We start from the raw sequence: 24,662 nt of genomic DNA, 5'->3' as shown, positions 1-24,662 counted from the left end.
GCCGTCTGCCTGCCATTGTGTGCTTCTGATCAGACGTAAAGTCAATTGAGCACAACTGGATAGGGACCAAGGGGAACCTACATGTTAAATCTAAGAAAGATTAATTCAGGGCTTCTTCAGAAAAATGATAACAAAAGTTGTTAATGAACGGATAAACCTTGGATGTAGGGTGGTTTGAATAGCTCACCATTTGATGATGGTAGGCTTTTCAAATAAAAGATGGGACTCTAATTGATTCCAAGATTTTTTTTATTAATAATAGTCATTAAATAACTGTCAATATCAAAACAGTAGGCATACAAACTGCACCACATAATTTCAATGTAAATCATAATTGTAATACATTGTTATATACAGTACACCATAAAACAGCATGAAAACCAAAGTATACTTGACACACACAGGTCTAAATACAATACCTACATGGTACAGTGTATACATGACGTCATGTATTCGACAAGGAATTTTATCTCCAACGTTACACCTATAACATAACAGGCTGTTGAACTGTAAATTGATTATAAGATCTAGTGAATTTGATTGTGACATGGCACCTGTCAGAAGTATTTTGTTGTATAAAACCTTAATAATTCTGGAGTAAGCCGAAGAATTTCAATAAATGGATGTTAAAGATTATTACTGACAGTAACATCAGTCATGTCCATGTCTACATTACACACCATCACCTCTGATTATATACTTATTTAGTACTGACTACACAGAATGATACGACACAGTAATACAGCTTGGTTCCAAAGCGCTCATGATCTACAAGTTTTCAAGTTTCAAGTTTCCATTTATACCTGGCACCATGCAGTTTTACACCTTTGGCATGTGTGGCAGGCATATCTTAAAGTTAACAAAATATCAATAAAGTCAGATGGCAAGATTTTTCTTTTAATTTCTATTTAGTTGTATGATTAAATGTAATGGTATATTGTAAAATTGCATGAAACTTTTCTTCCAATTTTATTTTCAACAGTATAATTCAATGTTTGACTTTTAAATTTCATTAAGATTTCTGTTTTAAAGATAACTTTGATGTACATCTTCAAAACACCATATATTCATGTACATGTATGATATGGTATCTTAATTACAGTTGGAATGAATGTATAACATCAATACTTAGTCAATGTTAAATTCAACACTGTATTAATTTTATTAAAACTGTAGAATATGTCAACTCTGTTGTGACATAAAAGTAACATATGACTTCCTGCAGCAAATTAATAATTCTAATAATCATGTATTTTTGTTCTCTAAACATCTCATATCTTATTATGTAAATTGACAATTGGTAAAAAGTCAGAAACATGAATTTTGGTAAAAACAGCCTTAAAGATTTTTTGAATCTGACACTATAACTGCATGTGAGTTATCAAGGTAATTAACATGTATTACACTATTTTTCTTGTAAAAGCCACCAATCCCCCCTTTTTTTTATTCAGTCAGGGTGCAGGCTTACTGACAGTGAAATAACATTGTTTTGATATTTCATTGAACATATTACAAATTTATTTTGCAACATTCATATTATGCAATTTGGTGCCAAAACTAGCATTTCTAATTCAACCACATTGTTTTTGCAAAATATCATGAGTGGAAAATAGAAATTGACAAAAAAAAATGTACTGTTTTTTAAGTTGACTCATTACCAAATATGGCCTAATTGCTACAAACTAATAGAGACTTATAATTGATTTTGATTTATGCCATCTACAAAACTGAATGACTGAAATAACTCAGGTGATTATTAGAAGTAAGGAAAATATTACACAGATAGAATAAACTGTTCTTTATATATTGTATATAGTTTTTGATATTTTTAATTCAAATAATTTTGCAATAAATGTGTTATAAGGAATACTTCAATATCTACATAGCTATACATTTATTAACATACAAACCTCAAGTTCATTCCCTCTCAATTAGAAACTACACATCAATGTATATAGGGCAAATGTACATATTCATTTGAACAGTAAGTCATCCACATGCTTTCTGTGTAAGTTGCATAAACACCCACAAAGCCAACCCCTGGAGAACAAAATCCTTCAACCAAAATTCAGAATACGAGATCACAAAATGAAGCCCTAGAATATAAGAGTACAAAATCAAGCCCTAGAATATAAGAGTACAAAATGAAGCCCTAGAATATAAGAGTACAAAATCAAGCCCTAGAATATAAGAGCACAAAATCAAGCCCTAGAATATAAGAGTACAAAATCAAGCCCTAGAATATAAGAGTACAAAAGCAAGCCCTAGAATATAAGAGTACAAAATGAAGCTCAAGACAAAAAAAAAAAAAAAAATACAAAACAAAACTGAAGATAAAAAGATTACAAAATGAAGCTCTAGAATACGTGATAAAAAAGTAATACTCTGAATAAATGATTTCAAATGTATTTTGCTAAAAACAAGAATGTTCTAACTCACAGAATGAGGCTACAGTGTAGGATCAATATATTATGTAAAAAAAAAGGGAAATAAAGAACTGCTTATTCTGTTAAAGAGTAATATTATTAATAGATGTTAGATTACAGTTTGACTACATTACTGCTATCATAGAACTGCCAAGTTTGCAATTTTTTACTCTCAAATTTGAAAATAAGTATTTGTCAAAATCAAAACTTATATACTTTTTCAGTAATTTTTTATCATTCCATTGGGGTTAAAATATATAAAAATAACAACAATTTAAATTTTAACATTGAAACATCATAATCAATTTCACATTGCTTCAACTTGAAGACTTCAAATATGTTGATAACATGTATGTTAGAATTTTTTTTAAAAAATTGCACAGTTGATCAGATATAAGGCTGCTATAAATACATCATTTGGTAGTTTGGTTGACTGAAAAAGAGACAGGGAAAAATCTATAGACAGTGTCCAGCTTCGGTAAGAGAAATAAAATAATGCCAAACAAAAACACAAGCAAATTAGAAAAAAAAATCATATTTATAGGCAGTGTTCAGCTTCGGCAAGAGAAATAAAATAATGCCAAAAAAATACACAAACAAGCAATTAGAGAAAAAAACCCATGTATCTATAGACAGTGTCCAGCTTCGGTAAGAGAAATAAAATAATGCCAAACAAAAACACAAGCAAATTAGAAAAAGAAAAAACAAAAAGAAAAAAACATGTAGACTAGCAACTGAAAGTTTGAATACAATTTGGTCAAATTGTATGAATATTCAAGAAGAAAACAAATTCTGAATATGGTAAAGGGGAGACAACTAATAAGAATTGAGAGTTTCATGTATTGAATAGTACTGAAAGTGTTGTTAAACAACAGAGATTACTAGGTTTAATAGAAACCATTGAATAATGGCACTAATTTAATGTGTAAACAAATAATTCAAAATATATCAAATCAAATATAAAATCAAAATGAAATCCATTTGTTTGTCTAAAAATGCTTTGTTACTCCAGTATAAAAAAAAGTAAACACGATCTGATCAGAGATTCTAGATTAAAAGGAATGTTTAAAATGTCAATTCTTTAACATCCTGTAGACTAAAAGTAACAGGAATAATGGAAGCTCTGTTGACAGTTTAACTAGTCAATTAAATATACATCAGGGTTTATTAGGTAGTGTATACTAGTGGGTAGCTTAGTGCTGCAAGCATACAAATTACATGTGTAGGAATCAGAGAGGACAATATTACAACAACGGCTACAAAGGTGGGCTTACAAGTGAAATAACAATATTGTGAAATTTAAATCACAGATTTCAAAGTCATTTATTTCTTGCGGTGTTCAGATGTCTAACACAGATCTCAAGCCCCAAATATCTAGTAGGTACTAAATTATGATTTAAGGTGACTGATATCTGAGACTTAGCAGTTTTAAGGTTAATTCAAGGTCACTCATATCAGACAGTTACTGCATGGTTTTAAAGTATGATTCATAGTCACTCATATCCAACAAATACTGCATACCAGTAGATTAACGGTATAATTAAAGGTCATTCATAGCACTGTATCAACAACAAAAACTATTGTATTCTAAGGACCAATCATTCCTCAGATATATTTCTCATTCAAAAGTGAACTAAGTGTTTCATCCATATTTGTTATCATTTAACATCACACTTCATTTATAAAGTTAAGTGTATATATTAACAACATATATACAATAACAGGCAAATATACTTTCCCCAGTTGATATAAGGGTAAATAATAACACTTAATATGAAAGGTAGGAGCTGAATTCAGTCAGACACATTCATTCTTTGTACACAGATCATTTTGTAAGAGATCTAAAGGTATAAAAACACTAGCCCTCCATATTGATTCTTACTTAAATCAGTAAAACACGTTTATATATCAAACATGGGGAAATATGTAAAACACCAATCAGATCTAAGTTCAGTACTGAAGAGTCAGTGTATTTACATACCCTCGTAAGCTTTCAGATATATCATACATACTTTATTGAAAAAGAATTTAATCCTTAAGTCTTTGTCTAATTGATACTATGATAAAACCATTATGAGTTTCCACAGGATTCAGAGGTCTGACTTCCTGTAGTGTCCTATTCATTTAGTAACAAACCCATGAGACAAAATCTGTCATCTGACTGAGTCAGGGAATGGGTTTATTATAAGACCATGGATTTGCATAAATTTATACTGAAATGAGATAGATGTTGGTGGGGTTATTACCAGACATGGACATATTGCTGGATTAATAAGGTAAAATTTTATACAAATTCTATATTTATATATAAAGTAATCCAGGCTACAAGACACACCGGATCTGACCCCCTGACCCAAGTTTCACTAACCTTCCTTAAATTAAGGAAATCTTAACTACTACAGGAAAGCATTATGTTGGTGAAGGAAAAACTTCAATTTCTGGAAATTTCCTTGACTAATGTAAACCTTTCCTATGGGCGTTTTTAAGATGAAGAAAATTCCTGAAGTTAAGAAAGACCTGTGAAACTTTCGTCTGTTACCATTGCTATCCTAAAATAAGCCCAGGGCATTATCATGTAACATTTAATGTATTATAGGGTGATGGAAGCACTACATTGTAATGATTTAGAATTTGTCTTTATTTATAATAAAACTGTAATAGATATCTGTGGTTTTATTACCAGATACGGGCTCAATGATGGTTTTGATAGTATACCACTAATGATTTCAAATCTGACACACTGCAAAGAGAATCTGTATCCTTCTTAAAGCCTTATTGGTTTTCAAAACCAGTGATCTCTCACTTAAATTTATAATGCGAGTGGCAAATAAATGGTGACGAGAAGGTCACATCCAGACAAGTGTTTGTAGCCAGGACATATCTAGTTGGTTGGTCAGTTATTAGTTGCTGCCTGTGTAAAAAAGGTGGCCTTTTCCTTAAATGCTTTTTTCCTCTCCATGGCTTCCTCTTGCATTCTTTTCTTTTCCTCTTGTTCATTCTTGATCTCATCTTCAAACTTTTTGTCCTGAGTTTGTTTTTCAATCTGTTGTAATAAACATTAAAATAATTTTGTAATGAAGCATTAATATCACCAAAACATTAGTTTTTTTACAATAAGCCGATGCTCGTTCAACAATAAGCCCATGCTCGTTAGTTCATAAGCTCAGAAATAAATATCAATGTTCAGTGAACTAGTGCTATGTCAGTGTCTTGTAATAAGCCCATCCTCAGACTCTAAAAAAGCAATTGGCTTGGCCCACTAAGCTTTTTACAGGATAATTTGATAAACAACTACTATAACACTATGATACCTGCAACACTTCCTGAAAATAATGTGGATATCTTAAAGTACTTAATGACCCAATGTTGTCATTCTTCCTTAACCATTAAACCTGACGTCAATTTTAATTATCTAGTTTGTTAATCACAGCTAAAACCTTCTGAGGAATTTTAACATAGGTTTCATATTATTATAAGTATCATATCTATCCTGCATTAAGCCAACATAGCCACACACCACTTCTTCCTCAAAGTAAAGGGTGGGCATATTATGAGAAAAAAACATTGATTAATATCATAATGTAACCACAATACAATATCTATGGCTGGGCTTATTCTAAGGTATTAACTTACAGATAGATAAACAAGATCATACATTTTTATATACATTGCTACAGGTACACAAAATAAATAAATAAAGAGTTACAAATCAGAAAGTTGATGACCTTGTTTCTTAAATGCTGACTCTGAAAAAAATCTGTCTATTGTTACAACACATGGCACTTTAGTAACAGGAAGGAATGATCTGATAATGTGGTAGTTTTGTGTTGAATAAAACAACATGGAAAAGATCATATGGTACAGTAAAATTGTTAATTTTCATGGGGGAGTTAGTTTCGTTTAATTTGTGTGATCTCTAAATCCATAAATTTATAAGTCCAAAAATTGATAACAGATCAAAGTTCTTATGTACTAGCGATTTTTTTAAATCCACAAAATCAATAGCTGATCAAAATGTATATTTAAAAAAAACTACAAAATTTGAGCCCCACAAAAATATATGATATTTACAGTATATTTTGTATACATTTCTTTTAATTGAAACATCATACATCTTTACCTTTATTTATGAACTTTTGTTCAGTACTAGGATGCACAGAAAACATTCCATAAAACATGTTTACCTTAGCCTCAAAGAAGTTTTTAGCGCCCTTTACGCCCTCCTTGTCCACATCCACTTCATCTAAGTTCTGATAGAGGTTAAACAGGCCACTTCCCTCCTCAAGCTCTCCTGCTCTAGCCTTCCGAAATATCAACAAGAACTGAAAATAACAAAGGACATAATTACGGTACTTCATTGTATTTCTCAACTGGAGAATCTAAACACAAATTTAATGGTAATTTTATACAGAGGAGTCGGTTTACCCAAACAGTACCAATGGGAAAATAGTATATGTTTCATGGTACTTCAAATCCACCTTTTAAACCTAAACAACTGTGACAAAGAAATTAGAGTATGTCATTCTGATTCTGAAATTCAATGTTAAATATATATATAGTGGAAAAGGAAATATTGCTTTACATGGTAGGTTTTTTAGAGTAACTCACGGTAGTTTGCATTGTAAGTGTAACTTTACAGTATTTCTCTGCAGTTTGTATCATGTGTCTATCCGTTTCATAGGAGCAGAGCATATTTACAGTATTTGTCTGCAGTTTTTATTGTGAGTCTAACCCTATCACAGAAACAGAGCAATTACAGTACATCATGGTTGTTTGCATTTTGAGTCTAACTCTTCACAGGAGCAGAGCAAATTCAGTGTTTGACTGCAGTTTGTATGTGCGAGTCTAACCCTATCACAAGAAGAGCAATTACTGTACCTAAAGATTATATTGTACTTAACAGTCTATGGTCCAACATCAATTGCATTTTACTGGAGAGAATGCACCCTTTCAACAGTAGTAGAGTAATTAAGGTATTAACACAGTAAGGATTGTCTGTACTAGGGAATCTGTTCCTGACGATTGGAGTCTGGAAGACAGGTGCCACTGTAATTTACACGACATTCCGTCAATCTGTAAACCATTCATCATAATTGTCAATTTTCAATCAATTATTTATGAATTCTGACACAGAGAATATATATAATTAACTGGACATGAACAATATGGTTCACAAAGGTTGGTATCCCAAAGCTCTACACCTGTGCTATAAGATTTACGCTTTGATAAACAAAATCCTTCAGACCAGATTTCCCCATGTGTAACTTAACAGTATATTGATGAGGTAAATTACCTAGTGTTATATAAATACCTCAGACAAGATGGTTTATTGTAGTTTTCACCTCTTTTATGGCCTAGGTAAACTTAAATTAGAACCTAGAGAAGATCCAGACAGCACAATACCAGATGTCTTTTATTTGAAGGAAAGACATTTAGAACTTAACTCATAACAAGACACTTGTGGTAAATAGCCATCTCTGTTTTAACAAAGGTTACATTTAAACATTTTATAGCCTATTGTACTTGTTTGGGGTTATAAAGATAAGGTCTTATGAAGACTTGCCCACACACAGATGACTGGGTCATTCATGGACACTTTTAAAGTGCCATCACACTGAAATAACATATTACCTGGATACAGAATCATACCACTCCAACCAGTGAGACAAAGAGGCTTAATAGTCTTCCTGTTTATTTTGATCTGAAGGTCAAATAGTACAAACAGCATTTGCATTATGTACATTGGTACCTGATTTTGATTTGTCTCAGTCAGGCGACAGAACGCAAAATGTGTATCTCATGGATCTCGACACTTGACCCTAAGGCTGACAGCAAGGTTTTGCTAAGTGATGTACATTGTATGAAGAGAGAATAATACATTGGAAAGATGAGATTAGATAAAGTTCATAACTGTAGCTGCTGCCTATGTCCCTATAATGCAGGGACAGAAGGTAAAATGGAAATGTACAAATGTCTTTACGCATTAGGACATGAGAGTGCAGTATTTATTAAAGTTTTATCTTCATAAATGATTGCAAACACAAATCTAAATTGGCATGTGTGAAACTATAATAATACAAAATTTCAGCAATATATTACAAATTATAGCACATTTATTAAAACAAATTGTATTTTCATTGTTTCTACTTTTGTTTTTTACATATTATACGGTAAAATTTGGGCTATAAATAAAAGCATCCTTTCCTATCACTAGTGTTTAGACATGTCCTGGATGTTATACAAGGTAATACTGTTAATGGTATGACACTGTCCATTCATTACCTGTATTATGTATTGACCCATTCATCACATCTGTCACTTAGCTGATGGTTTATGACTACACTTAGATGGACACTTGACCATCATATTAAGGGATCAATTTCCCTATTCACTATCAAATACTTCTCTCCTCTTATATTCCTGTAAAGTGTGTTTCATCTTCAACTTGTGTTGAAAATCTGTAATCTCTAAACTTCTTAGGGGTGATATACCGATATAGCGTGGTTGTCTCTCTGAAGGGAATCTTTGCGTCAGGATGTGTGTCTCTGAATTATGGTACATTAAATTATAGTGGCAAGAATGTCTCTCTCTGAAGGGACACAGGAGGTGCAGCTGTCTGTCTCCGAAGGGAGAGACACTAGTGCCTGGGCTGTCTCTCTATGAAGATACATTAGTCATTAGTCACCAGACTATCTCTCTATCAGGAGACACTACTGGCCAGGCTTTCTTTTTATCAGGAGACACTAGTGGCCAGGCTTTCTCTTTATCCGGAGACACTACTTGCCAGGCTTTCCCTTCATCAGGAGACACTACTGGCCAAGCTTTCTCCATGTGAAGAGACACTAGTGACCAGGATTTCTCTCTATCAGGAGACACTACTGGCCAGACCGTCTCTCTATCAGGAGACACTGCTGGCCAGACTGTCTCTCTATCAGGAGACACTAGTGGCCAGACTGTCTCTCTATCAGGAGACACTAGTGGCTAGACTTTCTCTCTATCAGGAGACACTAGTGGCCAGACTGTCTCTCTATCAGGAGACACAAGTGGCTAGACTTTCTCTCTATCAGGAGACACTAGTGGCTAGACTTTCTCTCTACCAGGAGACACTAGTGACCAGACTGTGTCTCTATGAAAGGACACTAGTGACCTGCTTGTCTCTCAATGGAAGGACACATTGACTTGGCTGTCTTTTTCTAAAGTTTACCACTAAGCATTCTGTTTGTCTCTGAAGGGACATAAGTGGTCTCTTTGTTGCTCTCTCTGAAGAAACACTAGTGGCCTGTACATTAATGTTACTCCTTGAAACTTTAAGCATTAACATATTTATCAAAATAGGCACTGCAACCAATTCCCAAACTGGAAACATCACTTATTTTATGATGCGGCATGTTGATGGACAACTTGACGAAAGTTGCATAATCATATCTCAGAACTTATTTTTGTCATAAAGGTATCAAATACATATCTAACATGGTACAATACTTTCAGATAAATGCATGTGTGTGGTATGTGTTTAATTTTAATCATCGCCAACATGTTCTGTACTGTCATTTTCTATCTGGGAGCCCAGCAACTTGTCTGTTGATACTGTAAAGTTCTGTTGATGGTATGAGTATCCTGAGAGTAATTTTATGTAGTTTTAGTTTTGTTGATGTATAATTGAATGAATAGCGTTTTTCTATTATCCATACAGCATTCCGTGTTTCTGAAACAAATTTCAGAAGATTTTTATGATTTAATACATCTTCTGACTTATCATTACAGCTGTTGTCATAGATGCATGTACTATTTACACAGGAGTTCCATTTATATTGAGTGACATTAACATCACTGCTGATTTTCCAAAAATGCAACCTTGTAGCAAATATGGAAAGGGAAACCTTTGTCAGTAGTAGACAGAATAAATCCAGCAATCTGAATTCTAGTGCCCACCTGAATAATTTCAACAATAAATCATTAAAATACCACATTTTTCATGCCAATATTGCTGTAACCTGTCACCTTGCTTGGCTTAATTGTCCTTCAAAATTAAGATCATGAGATGGACAGTACTTTCTGGCAACATAAATTTAGTGCCACATTAATTCCATTAAGATATTGCACTTTTTAAGATACGATGTCGATGTTAATGTTGCTCCGAATTCCTGTAACGTGACCCAAAACGTCACTGTGATGTCGGGTGCAATACATATCAAATGTATTAGTGTGTATGTTGCCTGCACTAGGTAAGAAATTAAGGTATGGAATAAAAGGTGGTGTCTTTTCAACAGTATGACACAGAAAAACATCATTAACAGTGATGCATGGTTGTCCCTCTCAAGGGACACATTGGCGGGGCTGTTTCTCTGAAGAAAAACTACAAACCAGTCTGTCTGTCAATAAAGGGACATTAGATATATAGTGGCAAGGCTCTCTGTCTCTATCAGGTCACAAATGGTAAGACAGGTTACTTTCTGAAGGGACACTACTAGTCAGACTATCTCTCTCTAAAGGGACACTTGTGGCTAGGCTGTCTCTCTCTAATGGGACACTTGAGGCCAGGTGGTCTAGGGACACAAAGTGACCAAATTACCACTGATGGGACACATAAATGGCATGACTGTCTCTCTATGAAGTGACACTGCTGGTCTGGCAGTCTCTCCATGAATGGATACAAGCGATCAAACTGTCTATCAGGTGGAAAACTTATCGCAGTCTTTTTCTAAGGAGAAGCTTACACTTTGTGGAGTATATCTGAACACACATCGTGCTGCCTCTGTCTCTGAAGAGACCCTAGTTGTTAGCAATTCTCTCTCTGAGACATTTGTGACCAAGCTGTCTGTCTCTGATGAGACATTTGTGACCAAGCTGTCTGTCTCTGAGACATTTGTGACCAAGCTGTCTGTCTCTGATGAGACATTTGTGACCAGGCTGTCTGTCTCTGAGAAGACACTTGTGACAAAGCTGTATGTCTCTGATGAGACACTTGTGACCAAGCTGTCGGTCTCTGATGAGACACTTGTGACCAGGTTTCTGTCTCTGATGAGACACTTGGTACCAGGTTTCTGTCTCTGATGAGACACTTGTGACCAGGTTGTCTGCCTCTGATGAGACACTTGGTACCAGGCTGTCTGTCTCTGATGACACTTGTGACCAAGCTGTCTGTCTCTGATGAGACACTTGGTACCAGTCTCTCTGTCTCTGATGAGACACTTGTGACCAGGTTGTCTGCCTCTGATGAGACACTTGGTACCAGGCTATCTGTCTCTGATGACACATTAGAAGTAAAATTACAAACCTCCCTGAAACTAATTTTTCCGTCATTGTCCTCATCCACTTCCTTGATCATAGCCTTCAGCCCAAGGTGTGTTTGTGCTTCTCCCAATTTCTCCATCATTACTTTTAACTCCTCAAAGTCGATAAACTTGTCTCTACCTGTATCATATCTGGAACAGAAATAAAAATTTATAAGTCATAATAGAATTATCTAATTCAATCACGATATTGATACCTTCATCATTAGGCAGGTATAATAACATGTCAATGTTATATCCTCTAAGTGATTTTTTTCTCTGGTAAGCACATCTCTCCGTTATTTTGATAATAAAGCAAGATTTATATCACATAAGGCTGTGCTTGTAATTATTTTATTCTCTAAATACAGCATCTATTTTCCCTACTTTATGTTCTAGATGTTCATCAATTAACATTTTATTTCACTTAACAAATATTTTATTAAATAAACCTGATTTAATGGGAATAGTGCAGTAGACAATTCACTCTACACAAACACATAAGCACCAACCCAATAACTAAACTGTCCACATATGCAATTCCCCATTTCTTCTTTCTACAAACTTCGTAACAAACTGGGATTTTATTGATTTTTTCATTTAAATGACAATTTAGAACAAAGAAAAGTTATCGCTTGATTTTGGGAGAAATACCAAACACTTTCAACCTTGTAATACTGTTACAATATCCAGGCAATCAATACTTACTAGATCTTATTATAAAAAACTTTATATCTGAAAGAAATCAAGATGTCCTGATTTTGCTCAATGCTCCTGTTGATCTATGAACCTTGCTAAATTCAGACATTGAAAATCTTCTGAATCAATTTAGATATTTAAGTCATTATCAAAATAAAGGTTTCAATACTTTTTGGACTTTACATTAGAGCCTCACAAACGTACAGTATTTGACATTTTGACAAGCCCTTACCTTAATATATATATTTTCAGCTTCTATGTCCGGTGAACTAAATTTTTAAAATTATACTGGTCATCTGACTAAAAAGAACTATGATATAACAGAAGTAATGGTATTAGGGACAGTTAAAAATGATTAGAGCCGTTTCCAAATATTTCAGCAGTAAAGGTAAAAACCATTCCTCATTTCTATTTCTCCACATTCCTACCAATTTTCAGATATGGCACCACAGGATCTCCAAAAGAGTTTAACTTTTTTTCCCCTCTAAGATGGTGGCCATATTGGATTTTGGACAAACCCCATAAAGAACAAAACCTGGTTAGCACCGTCGCAGAATCATTTCTGCTGAATCCCATTTAAGTATAAATTGTGAAAATTTACACATGGCAGACTGCACACAACATTAGACAAAACACAATTACCCTTCAGGTCAGATGATCTAAAATTATATGCTCAGTTTTCCAAATAATTCTTTTCTGAATCTTTCCTTAACCACTGCTGTGAGTGTAGCTGTATCATGGGGTAAGTAGCTATAGTGTGTGTTATGTTACAAGTATAGCACACCCTATCATACAAGTGTAGCTGTCACCATCAGTATACATCATCAGCTGCTTGTAACTACCATGTACAGAAAACTCCATCACTATGTAAGTGTTTTCCGTCACCTCGTCACCTCCGTGACGACTCAAACAAAACCACTAATAAGAGGATCATCATTAACACATGACTGGAATATCCCTGACACTTTGTAAAACTAGACACACCATGTGCACCAGCTAGACTGGCTACCAGACTCTAAGTTTTGTTGAGAAATTCTCACTGCATTCCTGTGAACCATAGAACTCGGTGAAATATTGGAGCTTGTGTGTTAATTTTCAGTCTTTAAACCAGAAACATGTTATCTGTAATGAGTCTGTATTTATGTGCTATAGATGTCTGATATTTTGTTTGGAATAATATTTCTTTTTTCTTAATAGGATTAAAAACAGTCTTCCACAGCTCAATACTGTTCTGGATGTTTTTTGTTATCATTCATATGCAAAACTATTTATGAAAATTCTTCTTCAAAGTATAGATCTCCCAGAATGTTGATTTTCAAAACTTGTCCAAAAGCTCACGACAAGTCCTTGGTTTATTTTTGGGTGTTTGAACGTAAATGAGATACAGTGTAAATTCTTCATTGAAAATAGGAAAGTAAATAAAGTTGCATGAACCTGATAAACAATCTTTTTTACTAACCTTTTGTACAACATCTATAACTGATTTTTTTATCACTTATATGATTACATATAAATGGAGTTGGATCTCTCTTCTACAAGCAGAAAGTTACATAATGTTACTCTGCAATAAAGTGACCAATTAGATACACAGAAAATATAGTCCCAAATGTCTCATTTGTAGAAATTATGTAGACAGAACATCTTAAAAAAATCAGAATAAAATTTTTATTGTGATGAAATAAATGTTGACATCAGTTTTCTTTTCTACTAATGTACTTGAATATTCTGAACATTTCAGTAAAAAGCTTTTATCTAATTGTTTATGTAATTGTATAAAAGAATTGCCTATGATATGTACAACAGCGTGTAGTAAGTAGACTGACTTTTCCTCAGATTTTCTGCTGGTTTGACATCAAAAACTTTTTTTCATCTTCAAGATGTTTCATTTATTTTTGACTCTGGCTTATTTCCAGTATTTCCCAAATTAACACATAATTACATTTCTTTAATCAATTATCTGAATTGTCACGAGTCATTAACTTATAAATTCATCACCAGCAGCAAACACCACTGTGTCCCTCTAATGAAATTAATGGTTAAGGCATTAGGGGTGTAATTAAGAACTTCCGGTCAAGATCCAAATGTTTATCGATGTTTCTCACCTGGACAATATTTTATTTAGATTACAACAAGGCGTAGTCGATAGTCAACCCTAGAGCAACACTGGCATACAAGCGTATAGGCGCTTTACATCGAACATTGTCACTAGCCAGTCCAGAGAGAAAAAATGCAAATAAACAACAGTACAATTGCCAGTGAATACCTTGGTAAAGAAACAAGTAGGCCTAGTGTAAGTGTAAGCCCAGTAAAATAGATCGGTGTGTTGATGACAATGCCCTAGAATAAAAAGAAAAACACAATGTCCTACAAACTGATACAGATGGATGTCATATGAGCAACAGTTTGTAGGTTTTCGTTGTTTGCTATTGGCGCTAAAGACTTGTAAGTTTTGTAGTCTGGGACCAGTGTAACTAACTACTAACAACTGCCGTTGGGAAATCACGAAAGGTTCGCTACCTGCACAATCCGTGTCACATGCAATGATGTCTACAATTCGTCACTGTGGTAGAATTAAGCCCACTCTCTCTAATTTTTTAAACTAAGTTAGTTGAAAGTGTTTAAGACATTCAATTTGTGGCAAAGCATTGTATCTTTTCTGAACTTGTTGTTCTCTATCGTGCACAGACAAACTTTACTCAACTGTCACCTTGGCAACAACTGTAGAGATGGATCCTCGGCCAGGATCGAGCTAATATAATTGTTCATGCTAAGAGCCTTTATATTTTTATCTGTGTAGAATTGATCAGTTTGATGAATCAATGTACATATATATGCCAAATTGATTTTTTCTCTTTTTAAACAGCCTAAATTCATTTAAAAGTAAATCTGAAAATAACATTTTTTTGGTTTCAAAATCATATTGATTTATTAAAGTAAAAAGTCGTTCTGTGCTGTTAAACCACTTCATCTTCGCACTCTGATCAGTGTCTAGTGTGACGGCCTGTAATTAAACTTGTCAGTTTGAAAAAAAAATTGGATAGAATCATAATTTCCCTTGTTTTCCATATCTGACATAATAGTAATGAATAAAATGCACAAAAGTTTGTTTTTGTTGAAAAAATGAGGTCATTCATTTAGCAAGTTAAGGCCTTAGTCATCCACTAACTACCGTTTGAATATATATCAACTCCAAAACCAATACAAATATTTCATTTGAAAAAAGAAACTAAGCTAGAAAGTTTGGAAAATAAGACATTCAGTGAATGCAATTTACATTTGAGAAAATGCCACCCTAAATGGTGTACTTTGGAGTAGAATCAAGGGCATGAGGACACAGCAGTTCATATATATATATATGTCTTTTAATCCTGTTGACAGAAATTCTTAACAATTGTGAAAAAATGCTTCAAAGGTAAAGAATCTTAAATATTCATGATTTGTTTATTTTTATCTTTCTTCCCATTATATCCCTAATACCTTAAATTGTTATTTTTCACACATAAACAATTTTTGGCATTTGTTTGTGTTTTCAATACTCACTCAAAAAAGCCACATTTATTTGCTTTTATGTTGGTGTTAATTACAACTGACACACACATTGTTCTTAGAGTTTGAAGTCTGATTAAGTTAACATCTGAAGAATTCAGTCCTTAGGGTCAGAGATTTTTTACTCATCTCTTTCCCCTCTAAGATCCAATTTGAATTGTGATAAAAAAAAACCCACGCAATCCTGAAAATTATACAACAATTTGGATAGGTTCATAAAACAAGAATTAATGATTTGTTGCATATTTTACAGGTGTTAAAGGGTTCTAGTTAAACATCACTGGGCCAGGTGGTCACAAATTCACAATAGGCCCAGTCAACCATTTTATCACTCATCAACCGTAATATCAAAGCGTGTGGTAATAGAAATTTGTTACTGAACGTAAAAACATGCAATCCCTCATTCTATATAGTGTATCTACAGTGTCGTTTTACACAAACTTAAGATAAACCCAATGTAAAAGTATACCTACTGACAGAATGTCAAGTGTTCTGGTGCCCTGACACACGTGGCAGTGACCACCAAAGATAGCCTTCCACAAATACTGAAACCTCATCAGATTTCTCTAGTGATAGACATGAACCCTGTATCAGCACCATCCCTGCTCTCTTTCATTCCACCAATCTCATTTTTAAACATTCTGCTATCTTTGGTTAAGACTATTTTAAGCAGCTATACAATGTTTTCCTTGTACTGGCCTCCACTTAGGTCTTTATCATACCAGCATCCCCATGGGTATTTCAATATCAGCATCCCATTAATTACAAGAAATTTGTTCAAATTAAAGCTGCAGATATATATAAATAGATTTCAAGCTAAATATAAATGAGAATGTGCCTTATTTAAATCTTTTAAATCATGTCGTAAAATGCTAAAAGATGTGAATTTGTGAACAGTTCTTTGTTAAATCATTCTTGTTAACCTCATGCATAAGTCTAAGACCACTATAGACTGAGTCAAAGATGTTTAAATTTCAGATGATGATCTGTAGATACCAGAATTTGATGAGCATTTTTGGGACATTCATCCTAAACATCCTAATCTTTTTTTACATAAAGTAGGCAAAACAACAAGCTTGGTTAATAGAATCTGACCACTGTGACCTACAAAGTGGGTGAAGGTTACTCATTTGAACTAACTTGGTAGCTGATTATCCCAGTATGCTACATGCCTTAAATCAATTCCTTTGGTCTCATGGTTATTGATAAAAATACTGTTTTCAAATTTAAACTTATTTAACCCCTGTGACGTGTGACCTGCAACAGTAGCCTTCCAAACCAGTCTATTTATATGGAAACATATGGTTTACAAATGCTTAATCACTAGTTTCTGGAAAAGTGGGAACATGGTAAACACTCATCATCAAGTTACTGAGAACATGGTAAACACTCATCATCAAGTTACTGAGAACATGGTAAACACTCGTCATCAAGTATTTTCAAACCCTATTTTAAATTACAATATGAAGCTGCCAAGAAAATGCTGACCTATATACATGTATATCTAAATGCACATGAAAGTCACCTTTCACAACAGATGTCATTTTTGATTTAAAAAAAACCACTGCCAATCAACATTATACAATTGATGTGATGATCTGTACATCTTCCTATCTTTTATTCAATTCTCAAATACCGGTATATAAAGTTCTGGAAAACCATAAATGTCAAAATTTATTTTAAAATAAATATCAATGTTAGGTGTTCATCTCATTTCTCTTTATAGAACAATGGTACATGTGTGTGTCTAAGAAACATAATTATCCAGTTTTGCAATACAATATTTATTGCCTTGTATTGCTCAAGGCAATCTTCAAAGGGAATATACAACCAACAGATGACTTGTGGTACCCAAAAACTGCCAACAAAGTGTATCTAATAACAAAATCTGGGTTCATTAGTCAGGACAGAGTCTGGCTAGTACAAACACTGCCAAGATTTCACCTTCAAACTCTTCTGCTGCTTTTTAACATTCATTTGCGTAGGTAAAGATACTGTCACGAGTATGTTGTAATTTATACAAGTCAGCGTTCTCTTCCTTATTGAACAGAAATGAGCTCTTATCCAGCAGGATGGCGGGAACTAGAGACCTTATTGCAGGAAACAATGGCTTCTTTTTAAATTTTGTTTAAAATTTGCTTAAGTGCCATTAAAATTCCAATTTTTCAACACAAAGAAGTAACAAAGCAGTGTACATGAAATCTTCCTAGATAATTCAAGTTTTATTTCTTAATCGGAGCGAGTATGATAACTTCCAGTACAATACCGGGTATATATAGAACTTATCATCATTTAGCTTGTGTTTTGAGAAATAGGTGGGGAACTCTTTGGAAAGTCGAGACCATCTGATTTTGTGAGGTTTGATCTTTGTATTTAAAAATTCATAAATACATGCCGTCCACCCTATACATAACAACAAAATTTCATAATCTATTGGAAGTCGCACCTCCTCCTTTATTATTATAACCAGCTTTTGTTTAAACATATTTAGAAGAAATTTCATGATTTCATTCCATCCATGTTCATATCCTTTTAAGTTTTTTTTTTTGGTTTAAAACTTCAGAAATCACAAAAAATCCCCCCCCCCCCAAAAAAAACAACCCCAAAGCCTTTTCAAACTTTATCGACACATTCCCAACCTGGGGAAAGCTGGCACAAGATCTGCCAGTGTATATATTATACTTAAAATTTTGACTGCTTCTGAAGAATTTGCTGAAAAAAATATAGGTCAATGTGGAACATCTGAGCATGCTCAAGCATTCAAATCAGAAGCTTCTTAATGTTTGTAATGGCCAATATAAACAGACAACTGCTTTCCTTATTTACAAGATTACTTCGGATAATTAAAGTAACAAAATAGTAGTTTAATGTCTTTATTACAAGCCATCAGCCACCGTTTCCCCTCCATGTTGAGAGTAACCCAACCGAATTGATAACCTGTCAGTTTATTGACTGATAAGACATATAGAACTGCAGAATGAACATTGGTATGTCCAGGCCGACTGTATACCACATAATTAGTTAGATATCTATATATATATTAGTACTAGGGCTTATTTGACCCTAGCTTCACCATCCTGGTACATTTATGTGGAATCCACTGTTGACAAAAACTAGTTATTCGACTATATGTTTCCAGTGTGTAATACATAATGTATAAACATATACAGGGCGCTCTCACACCCCATTTTCCGACTGGGGCTGGGGCCCCTTAGAATTGGGAAAAATAGCGGCGTTTTCCTTAGAACTGGCAAAACTTGGGGTCTAAATTGGGAAAAAAAGATACTATTTTGCATTGGGAATGGGGCTGAATATCGGCCCTAAATCTGGCAGATCGAGAGCCCTGATATATATGTAATATAAGTCCATTAAAACTTGTCAATACTTTGTGTATCGATATGTGATGTTGACTTCATCATTCATTTATAAATATAGTTTCACATATGTTTCATGCATCTTTTGGATCAAATCGACACTACATGACTCATACGTAGTAAACAAATCCTATTTCAATATCAAAGAAGTCACATGAAATTAAAACTTTAAAACATCTAATGTCATAATATCTCTCGTCCAGATACTCAGATATCTCCTTGAGCTGTCCAGATGTTTTATATTTCAATGATGAGATAAACCTAGTTACACTACTCGGATGTTTACAACCATAGCAAATTATCATTCAGGGTCTCTTAGTATATTTCAACTTGGTCATTTAAGTGAAAACATTCATACAAAATATATTTGCACTCTGAAAGGTTACAGTCGTATTTGATTACACTTTCGGAGGTCTAGCCACTTTAATATGGTGAAGGTTATCAGATAACGTAAAGTACTGACAAACCCGTTCGTACCCGTCTGGTGAAGAAAAACAACACAAATAATAATAAAAAGATTCATATTGACAGACATCAGTCATTCAGAAGGTTCACCATGTTTGATATGCATCGTATAGTGATGAGGAATCGGCTAAAATCTATTATCGATTAATGGTAATTATAATTTGATAATCAATTATATCTGATCATCATCCCGTCACTAGCATAGCGTATAATTTGGTAAACATACAAACATCATGTCTGATCTATGTTACATCAGATACAAGTAATGAGTTGCAATAGGAAGAAGTAATGAAAAAACACCCTGCCACCACTGGGGTTCAAACTAGTGACCCTTCCGACCCTTCAGTCTCTATCCAAACATTCTACTACTGATGAAAGGGTATTTCCCATTAGCTGAGGCTTCTACAGAGTAAACATATGTATTTCTCAATTTCTCCAGATTATGACACAACTAACAATATTTGGTTTCAGATTTTGAATGCCTCTACTTCCAACATATGCCACAGGTGTATTATGATGTTGTTTGTAACTTCAGTCATTGAACCAAATACACAAATAATTCTGACAAGGTAAACTGTTACCTGAGTTGATCTATCATCCAGTACAGCAATTTTAGTGAAAACAAAAACATTACACAAACATAAAGAATGTAATAATCTAATCACAACTACAATATCTTGTTCACAATGTAATCTTGATAGTTGAATATCATCCATGTTTAAGTTTACCAGATCACCATTTTCATTCCATTCAAAATTCCACCATTATCTAAGAACAGCTATCCAAATGATTTCACTTTTAAAAATGTACATTCCACAAATTTTCCCCTTTTTTTAAATAATGTATAGTATTTCCAAAGTTCAAATTTTCAAAATTATTTCAGAATGGACTATCAATCATTTTTCACTTTTCAGAATAGACAATCCACAAATTTTCTAGTTTTTTGATAATGTATAGTATTTCCAAAATTCTACACTACAATACAGCAGGTTTACTGTCATCATAAACAGTGTTAGCACAAGATGTAATTTCATGTTTCACAATTAGTTTCAAACAATATATATGGTACAATATGAAACAGTGCAATTTGAAACAGCACAATATGAAACAGTGTAATTTGACACAGCGTAAACTGAGGTACATATTTCTCTTTCTGACTTCTATTTTCTACTGGTAAGTCTTATTACAAGATGCCAAATTAGCATTGGTTTTATCCAAACAGCAATACAAGTGGTATTTGTGCATGGCATGAAAATTTTAACTAGAGATCGCTATTCTGAATTAAGGTCCCAAGCCTTAATATTAACACAGGTTAACAGGTATGTACTAAATGTACTATAACAGTGAACTCTTCTCATTCTGGCTTTTCATACGTGTACATCTGACTAATTCACTTCCTTTCAAAATCCAAGGAGGATGTGTTAAGCCTGTGTATCATGATCATTTCTGTGGGATTGTGGTGTTCACTTCCTGTTATTAACCAATAAACACACTATTTTGTTTGCTTAACCTAAATACCTAGACAGAAAAGTATTATAATAAATGTGACATCATGATAAAACAAAATTTTACTGATTTTTTTTATTATGTCATATATATGGACTGGTTTTTGCTGTAATATGCGCATAAAGAGGTTAATTGACAATTATAAAAAGGAAATCCTTATCTGTCGATCAACAGTCTAGATATGTAAATTTTTGTGCCATACATGAAAATTTATGCGCACAAAATACCATTGCCTGTAAACAAAAATGGCTTACCACCTGAATCCGTCATGACAAAGATGGTGGTTGATGTTTCTTATTTTGTAATGCTGAATTGACTTATAGTTATCAATTAACATTTGTCACAACCATAAAATAATCCAGTGCTGAAAACCAGGATATTCTTTTCTGTGTCACCTTAATCAAAGAAGTGGTCAAGCTGGACATCAGAAACTAACTGTGAATATCAGGATAGCATAGGAAGTAGCAATTAGTGGTTGTCTGGGATGTATTTAAAATGATACTGTGATACAGCCCTAAATGACAATGTTGAGTATGAAAATGTAAAAGGGTCAAAGGTCAGGTGTACTAACAAGTTTCCTCTAGGATGGGCTTCCATGCCGGACCTACATCTCTGAATAATTGAAAGCATCCTAATTAGTACCATTGTTACCAAAACCACATAATTGTTATATTTCTTTAATGTGTTATTTATTTACATGCAAAGTTTTTAGCTAAATTGACAGATTCCAATCATAATCAATATTTCTCTCTATACTGAATCATCGTATCACTGCATTACTTCTCAGGTATATCTGTAAAAACTTGACAATATCAGGTGATCAATAACTTAGATTAAATATGACTAACTAGGCATTCATTGGGTGATCACCTATTTATGAAAACATTTAAATTAAGTAAGCAGACAATCATTTGATTTACCAGATACTGTATTTTTATCATAATGATCACATCAATTATTAATTCATTATTCCCTGCATTGCTGCTCCGAAAGTAAACAGTTTTCTGACATATTTTGCTGACATCTGAAAACCATGGATCAATGATCATGAATAGTCGGTGTGAATTCCACGGAAACTTGATTCAGCATCATATATAAAAATAAGAAATAAGAGATTAACTGATTAGGGTGGTACCGATTTATCAACATTACTATATATGTTAATTCGTGCGCATGTTTTGTGGTACGTACATTTTCTTATCATTTATTAGGGTATCTACGATCTGTCTATTCTGTTGTGTAAAACATTATATAACTAATTTACTGCTATCCCGGTTTTTCTTAACGCACGTGGTTGAGGGGTTGAAATCGAATCATCGTAATCCGGATAACGATAACAAACTGATGAAGAAATTGACAGCAGTCTTATCCGTGCCTAACATAAAGTCTCTTCCCTTTCCTGGATCCCCAAAAGTTTAATAATCCTTTGAAGAAATGTTTTACTTACTTGTTGAAAGTTTTCTGAAAGCCTTGAATTTCTTTGCGTGAAAACTCCTTGAATTCTGTGTAAGGATTCCATACTTGTGTGGATGGTAAAACAGGTGCTGCACCGTCCTCCCCTGCTTCATTAATATTCACTCTTCGCTCTAATTTCTTAGCAAGTTCGTCCGTCGCCATTTCTCACTAATTTCCTGTTATATCCCTCCGTTCAAATATCTGTACAGTTCAAAACACGCGAACACTTTCACTCGCCACGGCATATGGCTTCCTGTTTGCTGTCAGTGTATCCGCATCATGTGACTTGAGGTCATAGGTCAAGTTAGAATACACAACCGCGAAAAGAGAGTAGTTACCGTAATTATGTTTACGAACACCCCGCTTGACTTATTTACAACAAGTCAGTTAAACTGTTGCATTTAAGAACGTTATATTTTTGAAATATCAAATTTGACCAAGGACATACAATACATGTTATACGACATGTCCTTGACTTAAGCGATAAAAACAGTACTAGAGTATATATAATTATCTCCTTAGTAATAAATGGCGAATCAAGAAATCGTTTTGAAACAAATTAAAAATCCATTGATTCTAATTCGCTTATTAACAAATTTCTTTATTTTTTAATTTCGAATTTTGATCAGAGTGTCTTAACACTGCCAATAATAACACGTTACAAATTAAATATATTTGAAAAATATAGTTCATCCCTTATGCAGACGTACACTATAATACGTCACTGTTCAGCGTATTTTCTTTTTCAAAATACTCAATCAATGGAAAGGTAGTATGTTAACTGAACTGAGTTTATGATTTGAACTGAATGGAATAAATGTATAGTACCATTCACTATACATGTGAAATATTACTCAGTGTTTGTACTGTATTACCGGTATATGTCTGATTTTATTCCCCCGTACATTTAGAATTTTTGTTGACTTTCACGTTCCTCCAGAACGAATCGAACCATGGACTTACATAATTGACATAAAACGGTTTATCTAAGTCCATGATCGAACGTATAAAACAGTTGGCTGTCCAGATACCCCCCTCCCCCAGGTTTTCAATTTACAAAAAAATCTTATACTCACGTGATCATACAAACCAGTGACGTATACACATTCCCGCGTGCTTTGCATACGCGCCTGTCCTAACATTTGCGTGTTACCTTTAAAGTGTGACTCTTACATTGGGGCATGTTCAGTAATCGGGACGGACATGCAAATATTCTTAACCGGTGCTCGTCATAAAGCCAAATATGATCAGTAGATTCAACCTATTTCATAAACGAACAACCCTGGTACACTTGGTCAAGCGGGCCTTGATTAAGATAGAAAGAGAAAATAGCTGTTTCACATACTAAAACACATTTGGCATTTATGACCTTGTAAGTTAAACACATTTGATTGCAATTCATTATGAGAATTGCAACTGGCCATGACTATGACATAAAGAAGCTATCATAATATACTAATGTAATACATACTATTGTGTAGCCTAGTTATATGTCATTCAACTTGACTTACCACTGTGGACTAAAAAACTCCTATCTAACTATAGGTTAGCCAAGAGAAGTTAGCACTTCAAAATAATGTGGGTTTGTTTCATTTAAAAAAGTCGATTTTCAATTGTCTTCACAAATTATTTCTCCAATAGTTCAGAAGTCACATACTTTCATTCATTTAATCCATGCGACCTTGACCGAAGGCCAAGTTAATTCACTTGGGCAAACTTGAAAACTTAATCGACATTCATCCTAAAATGATTTTTATATACTATTTATAAAATATCAAATTTGAGTGAATCTTTTTCAGCATTAAGAAATTGTTTGGATATTGAAAATCAGTATTACATAGATTTATGAATTCTAATATTATATACACTATAAAGTAAATAGATAAAAATATCATTATTTATCAAAAAAACAACAACGA

At 33.7% G+C, this 24,662-nt stretch overlaps 1 protein-coding gene across 1 annotated transcript; it reads right to left on the bottom strand.

Moving 5' to 3' along the window:
* Positions 1–241: 241 nt before the first annotated feature.
* LOC132551983 (EF-hand domain-containing protein D2-like) lies at positions 242–22,979 on the bottom strand. The gene is made up of 4 exons (XM_060216128.1): positions 22,736–22,979; positions 11,704–11,851; positions 6,611–6,748; positions 242–5,469 (listed from the first exon to the last, which is right to left on the bottom strand). The coding sequence occupies exons 1-4, from the start codon at positions 22,903–22,905 to the stop codon at positions 5,320–5,322; spliced, it is 606 nt and encodes a 201-aa protein (XP_060072111.1). The 5' UTR covers positions 22,906–22,979; the 3' UTR covers positions 242–5,319.
* Between the last annotated feature and the right edge of the window lie 1,683 nt (positions 22,980–24,662).

The sequence above is a fragment of the Ylistrum balloti genome, unplaced genomic scaffold (assembly GCF_031769215.1).
Source record: "Ylistrum balloti isolate Yb309-2 unplaced genomic scaffold, AGI_CSIRO_Ybal_v1 Utg370230, whole genome shotgun sequence".
NCBI lineage: Eukaryota > Metazoa > Mollusca > Bivalvia > Pectinida > Pectinidae > Ylistrum > Ylistrum balloti.
This window is presented reverse-complemented; position numbering and strand designations above follow the sequence as displayed.

What these genes read in the sequence shown, in the direction of transcription:
- LOC132551983 (XM_060216128.1), bottom strand. Translation starts at nt 22,905, where the DNA reads ATGGCGACGGACGAACTTGCTAAGAAATTAGAGCGAAGAGTGAATATT. An exon ending in TTTCAGAAAACTTTCAACAA is followed by an intron (nt 11,852 to 22,735) that starts GTAAGTAAAACA and finishes TTTCTGTTCCAG; the next exon opens with ATATGATACAGGTAGAGACA. An exon ending in GAAAAATTAGTTTCAGGGAG is followed by an intron (nt 6,749 to 11,703) that starts GTTTGTAATTTT and finishes TGTTATTTTCAG; the next exon opens with TTCTTGTTGATATTTCGGAA.